This window comes from Silurus aristotelis (assembly GCF_946808225.1).
Source record: "Silurus aristotelis genome assembly, chromosome: 12".
In the NCBI taxonomy this organism is placed as follows: Eukaryota; Metazoa; Chordata; class Actinopteri; order Siluriformes; family Siluridae; genus Silurus; species Silurus aristotelis.
The window spans coordinates 18416671-18428673 of record NC_139585.1 but is presented as its reverse complement, the minus strand read 5'-3'; the positions used below and the strand labels follow the sequence as shown (position 1 = coordinate 18428673).

The following is a 12003-nucleotide window of genomic DNA, read 5'->3' as shown; positions in this document are numbered from 1 at the left end:
TTTGCAAGATTATACCTTTTATAAACATTAAAAGTGAGCTTTTAAAAAAATTTACATGAGCATTATATAAAAATTTTTCTTTTTCAAAAATATTTGTGAATTTCTTTTTTTCATTTTAAAACAATACATTGTCTGCTATATCTAGATATTGTAAATTATAGAAATGAAATGTTCATTGCTTTGTGTTTTTGCATACAAAATTATTCCATCTATATGACCAAGTTATGCACAACCGACAAGGTATTCTAGGAATAAATATTAGCTACATTAATTAATAAGACACTTGTGCAAACCCTGTGTATATGCACTAATTAAATAATTATTTATTTAACATTTTATATAGTTAAAAAAAACTATAAATCTCTATCTAACCCAAATTGTTATAAACGATGTACTTGAAAGTAATCAGACATTTAATAAAGCACGAGTTAAACACATGAAGCACGCGACTGGAGTGAATTAAAATTTAATGTCAATTGAAAAAAGTGGAAAATCTTTAACAAACTATAATGAAGATGACATAACAGCATAAACAACAGATTAAACGACAAAAATACAGCCAGATTCGGTTAATGAACAGTTTTAATTACTCTGTGACTAGTTCTGTCAAAAGAAGCAAAAAACAAAAGGAATGAAACAAAAGAGCTGACATGTCAATATTATATATACAGTAAAATTTTGATTTAAATTGTCTAATTAATTACAATAATGCAATCTTTTTTTGTAAAGCTTAAATAAAAATCTTTTAAAAATTGCATAATATGAAATTTTTTTTTTACAATGCAATTATTGCATTACACTGATGCTGTCATTAAAACATGAACAGCTGACAGTTTGTAGTGTGGCCTTCTCTCTCTCTCTCTCTCTCTCTCTCTCTCTCTCTCTCTCTCTCTCTCTCTCTCTCTCTCTCTCTCTCTCTCTCTCTCTCTCTCTCTCTCTCTCTCTCTCTCTCTCTCTATATATATATATATATATATATATATATATATATATATATATAAAATTGTCCTCAATCTAAGAAGAAAATGTTATTGAACTGCGTTGCACAAAGCCTCTTCACCTCGTCTGTAAAGCAAAATAGAAAAACAATTATGAGTTTCAAACAGTCTATAACAATAGCACATTTTTAACTTGTGATCATGAACAACTATTCATTCAAAACAGACTTGGTTGGTGCATAGACATACCATTTACTTCAATTAAATTGGCATTCTTCTGGTTGAGAATGACATACAGCTCTCTCTGATCTGATTTCTTTCCCACCACCCAGTAGTCAGTCATTGCTTTTACTATGATTTCCTCATCCGCATCAACCCTTAGAGAAATATAGGAGGAAAAAAGTTCATTCTGACAAATTGTCTGATGAATCAAATAAATAATTAGCAACTGATTTATTAGGTTAATCCAGGCATAGCTCTAAAATGGTAGCTACCGTGCAAAATCGCTGTTGATGTCTCCGAGGATCTTAATGAGGTCAGGATGGACAGAGGTAAGAGACACACTGGCTGTTTTGCGCATGTGGATAGTGCTTTTCTCAGCTAAGTTCATGTGGTTGAAGTAGATGAACTTGAACTGGGGCTCCTTTTCTGGCCTAATTCATACAAACACAAAAAACACGCTTTGTAAACTGACATTAAAATATATACAAAATAGAGCAGAGCGCCAACATGTACATTTAGCAGTTAGAGGTACCCTTGCCAGTCGTTCATATGAACTTATATTTAGTAGTATGTTCTTGTGACACGAAAGAAAAATCTGATGTTTAACAAATGCCAAGTAACCAGTGTTAAATGAATATTATTTAAATTGATTCATGAATCATAGAAAAAGATTTGAGGTGGCTCTTGGACAGATAACATTATACTTTCACTAAAATCACATGGGAGTATGCAGTTACAGGATCCTGATCAACAATGATCAGCAATAAGGTTGGTGTGATGTGGTTAAATTTCTTATAAGCAAATGTGCTTTTTATTAAAAAAAATTTATTAAATCACAGCATTTTTGACAGTTAATTACATTTTAAATTCCATAGTAAAATTCATATATTTTATAAGCATATAGTTACATAAAATGGCATGGAACATTCTTAAAAAATTACATACATTATAGCAGCTATAAACATTCCCTCGCTTTCATAAATTCAATGAACTTCACTGTAGCACTAAGATGTATTTGCTTTAATAATTTATCTTTATTAAACTTAGATTACATGAAGTGCTTGCGATAATGTATTAGAATGACCTATGATTTGCCTCGACACCGGCACTACTGTCCAGGCTTTCCTGTTATGGAAAATGTATTAGCTCTATAATGCTCTGGGGTATAAATAGCGTCAACAGCTTAGATTTGTTTTTGCACACAAAAAGAGAAAAAGCACTTTTTAGATTTAGATTTTTAGATTAATACTGACCCCGATATCCTCTTGTTGATGTTGTATTGTTCACAAATATCAGAGGCTAGCAGCGTGAGCTGAGGGCCAACCAGCGCATCCAGCTGCTCGCAAAACTCTCTCGTCAGTTCCACTGATGCTGGAAAAAATGGTTATCATATAAGGCATATTAAGCTACTTTAACACTTGGCTGAAAGGCAACATTTACAATCATCTAACAGAACTTCAAGGCTTCATTCCAAAAGAAAATAAAACCCAAAAAACTCACCATTTATCATGAAGCACACAGCAGCACTCATAGCCTGTAAGGGAGACATTGATAGATATATGATTATAAGTTTCATATCCATTGTATATGTTTTAGTTACAATGTCTTGCAACTTACGTGAAAGCAGTGCATTACTTGTCATAATTTAATATTCTATGATCTATAAGTCATGCTCCTCAGTGACTTTTATTATGGGTCCTTACCTTTTTCATGCACTATCGCAGTTTAAATGGGATTTATTCAAAACAGTTTTTCTTGATTGACTGCCACCTAACAAAATGAAAAAAATATATATATGTCTGACATTCTCACCTTGTAAACTATCAAATGGAGCTCCTCATAACTGTCTTCTGTGTTCACAAATATTTTTGGAAACCTGAATTTTGTTTCTGGATCTTTTAAGTTGGCTGGTCCAGTTAAAAATCTATAATCGTAAAGGACAAATACAAAAAAACAAATAAAAATTATACAAAATATTGAATAAGACAAAAATAAATAAATATCCATTTTACAGAGTTTAAGAGAAAATAAACAAAGTGTTAGTAAAAAAGAACTTTATTTTCAAATCTGTCAATCACCCTTAGTCTATAAGTCCTTCTTTCATTCAGGTAAAGCACACCAACAGTAAATCTGATGATAGCTTAAGGACAAATAAGGCTAAAGAAATCACTTATTAAAGAACTGACTTCATGGAACTTAAGTTTTATATTCAAGTGACTTGAGATCCTGATAATCGGACACTCAAATAATTATTCAAACAGTTGGAAATTAACATGATCACCATCAGTAAGTCACAACTTTGTTATAGATTTAGTCTTTAATGCTCAAACTATAGTCCATTGCTTTTATATTACCTGCAAAACCACAACCCCAAGAAACCAAAACACAACAATCTGGAACACCTGAACATTCAGGGAAGCTTTTTGCATTAACAGGCAACATGACTGACAAACACAGCTATCCATGGGCAACGTCATTCTCCTGGATTTTTCCCAAAATCGATGTTTTACTGACACTTAATAAACCCAACTACACTGGTAACTGATTGAAAATGTTTAATACTACCATATAAACCAGAGCAAAAGTGTAAACAATTATACTTACAAACATGGATTAACAGAAAAAAAAGTATACAATCAAAAATATATCAGATTTCTTTAAAGATGCTCTGTGAAAATCTAAATAACATTCAGTTGAATTGAATTTTGGTACATTTACAATACTGAACCACTGAAACTTGACACTACAGCCTGAGGTCACATTAAGTCTATGTGCAGCCGTGTAGAGGAAATGATCAGCTGATTACTAGTGTCCAGTGACTGTCCATGTGGCCTTTGATTAAGAGCCCTGGCACGGTTCTCTACCCTGATCACATAAACAAAATGCCGATGTAGACATTCCTGCTGCAGGAGTCTCAGTGTCTAATTCAATCAGCCTTGATGACGAGAGCCAACACTAATCTGCAGAGCTAACACCACCGGCAATAAGACGCAACACACACACCGCACTGGTACACTCGCTGACCTATAATACACCACCGCGTAAAGACCAGGGGTGTACACTGGGCCACCAAAGCACTTCAATTCTCTTTGAGCTACATGATCAGAGACGAGCTGTGTTAACTGAGCCACGTACCCTGGCCACCTGAATCTAACACAAACAGAAGATTAGAATTGTGGCGCAAGTCACAAGGAGATACTTGAGGAGATCATGAGTGCTGTACTTACCTGCCATAGTGCAACAGATTCCCTGTCACCTCTGGTCTCAGAGGCGAGTCCCTGCCTGCGAGCTGCCACAACACACACACACACACACACACACAGCAAATTAATTTGAGTTCTACAAAGAATCCTATTCTTTTCCATTCATATTCACCACGCATATGAATTCTGCACTAAATAGTGAAAATGACCACACCTCAGGTTCGGTGTGCCTCGGAAACAGTGATGTCGTTAAGTATTTGTAAAGAATGCGCATGTCATCCTGCTCTAGTCCACTCCTGCAAAATAAAATCAAAAACCCCAGCGTGACCATGTGTCTCTGAAAATATATGAGTATGCTTTAATAACTTTTAAGGCTTGCTAGAATAGAAATATGTTTTATTTGCCAGGTATTTCACACAATTACCCTGTGTATCAGGCCTTCGAAAGATTTAATATCAACCCTCACGCTGATATTACAGGCAAAGTTCAGCGAAGGAATGATCCTTTTCGGTGTATACGAATGCATTACATTAAAGTTTCTGTACCTGACATTGTGTATTTCATACGTTAACATTAACAAACCATGCATTAATAACATTAACACAGTAACAAAATAAGTTAACCGCATTACTTGATCTTTGTATGTAATTAAACACACTTGCATGAATAAATACACAAAATGCAGCATGATTAATAAACATTGACAATTAACTCTGATCTCCAGTAGTTTACAGCTACAAACATTTACATGAAGTTTATGTTGGCTATGTTGGTTTTGGAGGAATCTTTTGATCAATATTAGAACAAAATGTTAACAAAGGTTAAAGTATCTTTTTCAGTTTTATCATATTTAATGAGCAATATGTGCAATATTATGCAGTAACTTTTTTATATGCATTCATCTGAAAGACACTACAATCCAAAGTGGCTGAGGCTGAAAACAATCTAAGCACAGAGCAGTTAAAGGTGCTGACGATTACAGAAGTGTAGCAAGATGCAAGTTTCCATTAAATTGATCAGAAAGCAGAGCTATAAGAAGAACCGACAGATCTAAAGATAAATTTGAGTCAGTGCTGGTGCGCAGGAGTGCTACTGACTCGATCAGCAAATTATAAATTAGAACATGAGCAGTGCTGAGCTTTACCATATGAGCTGGTCGTTATAGAGGAAGGCCGTGTATTTGACCAAACTCAAGCTTTCTTCCACTCTGTTGACGAAAGACTGGATCTTCAGGTAGGTCATTTTGTCAAGGGGGAAGAAGCTGATTCCTCCAAACACATCCAGGAGGTCACATGACTGGAGATGCAGCGTCTGTATGTACTATAGCAAAGCACACCATGCATAAGAACTTAAACATATAGAAGACAAGGAAACACTTCATGCTATTGTTTTTTCAACCAAAGTATAATTAACTTGTGTTACTCCAATAGACTTGTAGCAAATCTAGTTATCATCAAATAATTAAAAAAGGAGCTACATTTCAATCATGTCTTCAGGTTGCACAATCACCATGCTCACGACATAGTGATGTATTCAATTAAAATGGTGCAAACGAACACTAAATCTTAAACCAGCAAATAACAGCAGCAGTAAATTATCACATTTTAGTCACTGTTGGTTTTCAGTGAATGCTTATGCATTTGTACATCAATGCAGATCTTTTCCTTTAAAATCAAGCCTGTTAGCTTGTTGCATTTCATTTCATTCTCTTTTTATAGCATTTGTCTTCTAAAAAAAGTCATCTTAGCTTTTTTCAAACGTGATTTACTGCAGTTTTACTAGTTAAAATGTTTGTTTTCAATAACTGTATATTTCATTTATGCATCCATAATTTATTAAAATTCTTCGTTTGGCTGCTCCCGCTAGGGGTCGCCACAGCGGATCATCCGTCTCCATACTACTCTGTCCTCTGCATCTGCAAACCAACTACCGGTACTGTACCTGCGTGTCTTCCTTCACCACATCCACTATTAAATCTAAACCAATTATAAAACATAATTAAATGTTTCTATTTTAATTCAATTTGTTTTATATTCTAGACACTTATTTTCACAATTGACATTTAATTTTGTCAAAACAATGTTGTATTATATTCTACATTGATTTTTTTTTAAGCATGGTTGTCAAATTGCCATCTGCATGCATCAGTAAAAACAATACAAATGTTGATTTACACAAATTGGTTCACCTTGCACACTCAAAAGCTGTTTTTTTTTTTTTTTACAGAAAGAAACGACCCAGCATGAGTGAATTTGTCTAAGAGAAATCCCTAATGCACTCCCCATCAAGCAGCCACTATAAAAGCTTTATAAAACATCCACATTTTTATGATCACACAACAGCTGCCATTTAAACTGCATTTAACAAGTCAGGCTCAGTGGAATGGATCGTTTCTCTGTCAAGAAAGAACTGATACCAGGGAATCGTCCTAACTCAAGCTGATGTCATGTAATCTGACAGCTATATAATAAGATGCTGAGCTGCTTTTGTACAGCAGTCAATGCCTTTTCACCCAGGGACCACATTACAGCTTCACAGAGGGCACTATGCCAAGGCTCGGGTTTGGACAGAGGTGATGAGAAGGGTTTGCCCTGACCGCAGCTAAATTATTCAGACAGGTGAGTAAGCATGTGTCCTTCAGTGAGATTTGCAAAGCTGAGCTTCTTGCAAGCTGAAGACATAATTCATGATAATGAAAACTAAAGACAGCTGGGAGGTTACAGTCATATTACATTTGGAAGGACTACATTTAATTGTTACTGATACGTAATTTGGGTCTGTCTGGTATCCATGATCTCATACTCTAATTGCTACCATTAGAAATACATGTACACTACTCACATTAAACTTGTTCAGTGTTTTAGCTGATGAAGATAGCTTTCCTTATCAATTGTTAATCTTACCCTGTAGAAGAACTTTTCAAGCTTTTGGATAAGTAGCTCCACTCCTCCTGCTTCAAATGTCCTGATGAAAGTGCCATTGAAAAGCTGAAAACAAGAAAACATTTAAACATAAATGTATGCATTTCACAAATCTGTGGGTTCAGCAAAATAGAAATCGCAGTTTACCTTATACATGCTGTAGCACTGCTGTAATACTGCACCATATACAGAGTCCTAGAATGCAGAACATATTAAAAAAAGACAGAATTTTTGACTTCCTACCAATAAAATTATATGCATCTGAAAAGTACAGGTTATGTGTCACTGTCTTAAAAATGAAATGTGTGAATTATTGTAATAATCCAAATTTATATAAAAAAAAAACATAAAGAAACAAAAACAATAAAAAAACACACAAACCAGAATTTCATCTTCCTGGTATTCTATAGTAGGTTTTCCATCTTTGTTGGGTTTTTCTATCATGGGGTTCCGTACGACCTGAAAGAAAAATACCATTGAGAAAATAAAACAAACAAAAAAAGGGATGCATTGAGCTCCAATTAATATGGTTTGCTATTATAATAACACCACATTACAGTACACTGAAACATTGGCAATATAAAAAGCCTTGAACGTATTTACCATGACCATCCAGAAACTCTCCTCGGGCTCATGGAAGAATTGTCGGTTTTTTTGAGTGTGCAGTGATTTTGCTGGCTTTGTGGGGCAGAAGGTCCTGCAAATGTCAAAGGACCAGTGAAATATAGCAGCTATCCTGAATGATTACACAAATCAACTAAATTTACACTAACAATTACAATACTTGTATGTAAAACACTGTAAACATTATGGCTTTTAAATTGACCTAGTTTTAAATAAATGTACGAACATTCTCATTATAAAAGTTTCTCATATGGTGGAGCATTTGATCATGAACACACACCTAGTAAACTGAACAATGGCCTCACAGAGTCCAACATTGCGAATCTTTTCATTTTTCTCTACTTCACAGGGATGATAAAATAAGATCTTTTTCTCTTCCTGTGAAACAGAACACAGTGGAAATGTTGAAAAAATATCAGCTAAGCATCATAGAAAGAGCATATTTAACAATATAAAAATAATGGCTCCTTAAAATACACATGCAGGAAAGCAAGCATCCATGAAACCCAGCTCTGCTGCATTCAAATCTTTTATATAGCAATGCAACAGAAAAAGTCCAAGAGTGGCCAATTACTGACCAGATTCTTAGTACAGCTGAGTTATCAGCTGAATGAGCATAAGAAACCTGGTATCAATGCAATCATACAAGTCAGATTTTTGCTACTAAGTTCCCATAAAGCCTCATCTCTACAACTGCACATTTCTGGGTCTCTAGTCTTTAAGTTTATCTTTGTATAAAATTGAATTTAAAAAAGTCCTTGTTATTGGGAATAAGTTTAAATGCTATGTCATCTGCAATATAACAAGGGTGGTGATGAAAGATTTTTATCTGCAGATTGTTTGATTTAAAACTGACTTGATTGGTTAATATAATGTCATCTAAAAATAAACTACCGATTGGAAAAAAAAAAAGATCAACCAGTTAATTTTTTTTTTACTTCCTGAAAAGTTTTAAGTTACAGCTAATCCAGTCTAACTGCATTGTCCAATCCTATTCATCCAGCAACACAAATAAAAAAAAATAAAAACAACTAGACAAATGATTTGGAAATATCAACATGGGTAAATAAAAAGGACTAGATTGCTGAAACTCACCTCCCCTTCACGTGGTCCAAACTTGGGGTTATAGATGAAAAAACTAAGCAGTGATGGGGTATACTGTTTTTCCTGTATTCCAGAAGCCATTCTTGGACTGACATAACAAAAGAATTAGAAAGAAAAATGCTGTAAGGGATACAAGATAAACTTTGAATACACAATACAAAACTGTTGTCATTTCACCTGATCATCAGCATTTGAATGTGTCTGCAGTTCGTTCGTCCTCCCTTGAAGCAGCCTGATGGGCATGCCTTTAATCTGCAGAACCACAAGTGGCAAAAGGAATATTAAATTCAATAGCTCATGCGTTAATAACCATAAACATACCTATATCAATATCAATATATTTTGTTTTTAAAAAAGTATTCAAACACAAGATCCCTGGATGAAGAAATAAAGACATTCCATTCTTCAAGCATTCCATGGACGTTAGGAGAAGGCAATAGAAAACATAGTCGCGTGGGGACATGGCTAGAAAGAAACCGATTCTGAAGAAGAGGAACACAGCAGCTGTGTGAAATCAGTAAAATGTGGAGAGGACAAAATCACAAAAGGCAAAAAAGTGCAGCAGTGGTTAAATACAAAAAGCTAAATATTCTATCAACATCTAAAGAAATTAACCTTAATTAATTACAAATGGGTACAAATCTCTCCTATACAGTGTGTAAAGCTGGTAAGAGCAGCAAAAGGCGGTTCTAACAAGTACTAGAAGGGGAAGACTACATATATAAGCTGCAATTACCAGTTTTTTCATTTTTTCTTTTTTATGGTTTCCCTTTTTTTTATAATCTAACCAATATTATTACAATACAATTTAAGGAGCTGAATCATTTGCAAGACACTGTGTGCAGGTAAAGTGAAGGAAAGTGAAGCTGACCAAAACTTCCGCAATGTCAGTCGTGCCGTGCAAGTAAGTGAACACAGAAGAAAAATGAAAGCAAAGGAATTTCGTTGCACTTCTTGAATTTGCAGACTGTTGGTGGAAACGATCCAAACACTGTCTCTGACACTAATCAAGCTGCCACTGAGCACGCTGTCAAAGTACCCAGCTGTTTAAAAGCCTAGCCTGGTGTTCCGGTGCTCAAATAACACAACACATCAACACAAACACATACAAACAAACAAACAAACAAACAAACAAACACACACACACACACACACACACACACACACACACACACACACACACACAAACACACACACACACACACACACACACACACACACACACAAACACACACACACACACACAAACACACACACACACACACACACACACACACACACACACACACACACACACACACACACACACACAAACACACACACACACACACACACACACACACACACACACACACACACACACACACACACACACACACACACACACACGGGGACTAATTAGACATGTCCTCTGCAAGAAGTACGACCCTACCATTCTCATAAATAAAATAAAACACCACAAACAAAGCAGAATTAGTTTAAAAAAAACAAAAAACATTAGCACTGTTGCTTGCTATGTGTTATCTTGCTAGCAACAGGACATAAAACACTGTAACACGGTTTCACGTTTCACTACGAGTATATAAGGCGCTTACCAAATACATGCGTGTCTTTTACAGCATTGCGACAGAGAAGACAATATTACTATCGTATAGAAAACAGTAATAAATTAACATGAGAGACCAGGGATCAGTGAGTGAGCTCAGAGACACTCCTCCAAAGACAAGATCTGTATGAGGAAACCTCTGACGCGCTCGAACATACTTCCGGGTTTGACTGCATACCGTGTGGAAACGCTCGGGTAAATCAAATGCGAAGAAAATACAGTTCCGAGTTATCCTCCCTAATGATGACTCAAAACGAGTTTCTGCAAAGTGAATTATCTGTTGATCACTTTAAGTAATTATTGTTCATTATTAAATGGTTGTGTTTTACGTCAATGTAATGGACAGATGTCAGCATACTCTTGCCATATTTGTGTACAAAAATAGGAATTAAAGACTATAGCATGTCTTAATATGAATACTTCCACTTCATTTGTTACTACTAGTACACTTAAATAGTAATAATAATAATAATAATAATAATAATAATAATAATAATAATACTTACTAGTTACTGTTTGTATGTGGAATTGCATTGTGTGTAATTTTGTCAGCAATAAACCCAGCCATTAGGGTTGCACAAGCCAGTCAAGTCAAGGCAAGATTATTTCTATAGCGCTTTTCACAACATTGTCTCAAAGCAGCTTTGATTTTTGGGGGTTTTTTTGCCAGCGCACTCTTAGTGCTGTTCCCAAGCCCGGATAAATGGGGAGGGTTGCGTTAGGAAGAGCATTGAGGGTAAAACATGTGCTAAGTGAAATTTGTGGATCAGGACTCAGAATTTCATAGCGGATCGGTCAAGGCCCGGGTTACCAACGACCGCCACAGGTGGAAATTGTGCTACTGTTGGCCAAAGGAGGAGAAGGAGAGGAGAAATATGTCTATATTTTGCTAAAAGGATGGAAATCGCAATGGTGAATTCTTATTTTAAGAAGAAGGAGGATCATAGGGTGATGTATAAGAGTGGAGGAAAGTGCTCACAGGTGGACTAGGTTCTATGTAGGAGATGCAACCTGAAGGAGATTGGAGACTGTAAGGTGTCGGCAGGGGACAGTGTAGCTAGACAGCATCGGATGGTGGTCTGTAGGATGGTTTTAAAGGTGAAGAAGAAGAGGAGGATTGTGAGGACTGAAATAAGAATATGATGGTGGAAACTAAAGGAGAAAGACTGTAGTATGAGACTCAGGAAAAAGGTCGGACAGAGGCTCGGTGGTGGCGAAGAGGTGCTGGATGATTGGGCAACTTCTGCAGAAGTGATAAGGAAGACAGCTAGAAAGGCACTTGGTGTGACATCTGGAAATAGAAAGGAAGACAAAGATTATTTGGAATTGACAGAGATGAGAGAAGTAGACAGGAGTACAAGTAGATGCGGCAGCAGGAGAAGAGG

At 35.7% G+C, this 12003-nt stretch overlaps 1 protein-coding gene across 2 annotated transcripts; it reads right to left on the bottom strand.

The window, feature by feature from the left end:
- Positions 1-933: 933 nt before the first annotated feature.
- On the bottom strand, positions 934-10786 carry ccz1 (CCZ1 homolog, vacuolar protein trafficking and biogenesis associated). Of its 2 annotated transcripts, none has more exons than XM_083556084.1 (17): positions 10608-10786; positions 9190-9264; positions 9004-9100; positions 8189-8286; positions 7888-7981; positions 7666-7743; positions 7432-7479; positions 7267-7350; positions 5508-5683; positions 4578-4659; positions 4388-4449; positions 2973-3084; positions 2661-2694; positions 2414-2531; positions 1433-1591; positions 1188-1315; positions 934-1065 (listed from the first exon to the last, which is right to left on the bottom strand). In XM_083556084.1, exons 2-17 carry the CDS (start codon positions 9201-9203, stop codon positions 1010-1012), a joined length of 1440 nt encoding a protein of 479 aa, XP_083412210.1. In that variant the 5' UTR covers positions 9204-9264; positions 10608-10786; the 3' UTR covers positions 934-1009. The 2 variants fall into 2 exon arrangements, with proteins under 2 accessions (XP_083412210.1, XP_083412211.1); XM_083556085.1 differs by lacking the exon at positions 10608-10786 and adding an exon at positions 9884-10017.
- Positions 10787-12003: the final 1217 nt, after the last annotated feature.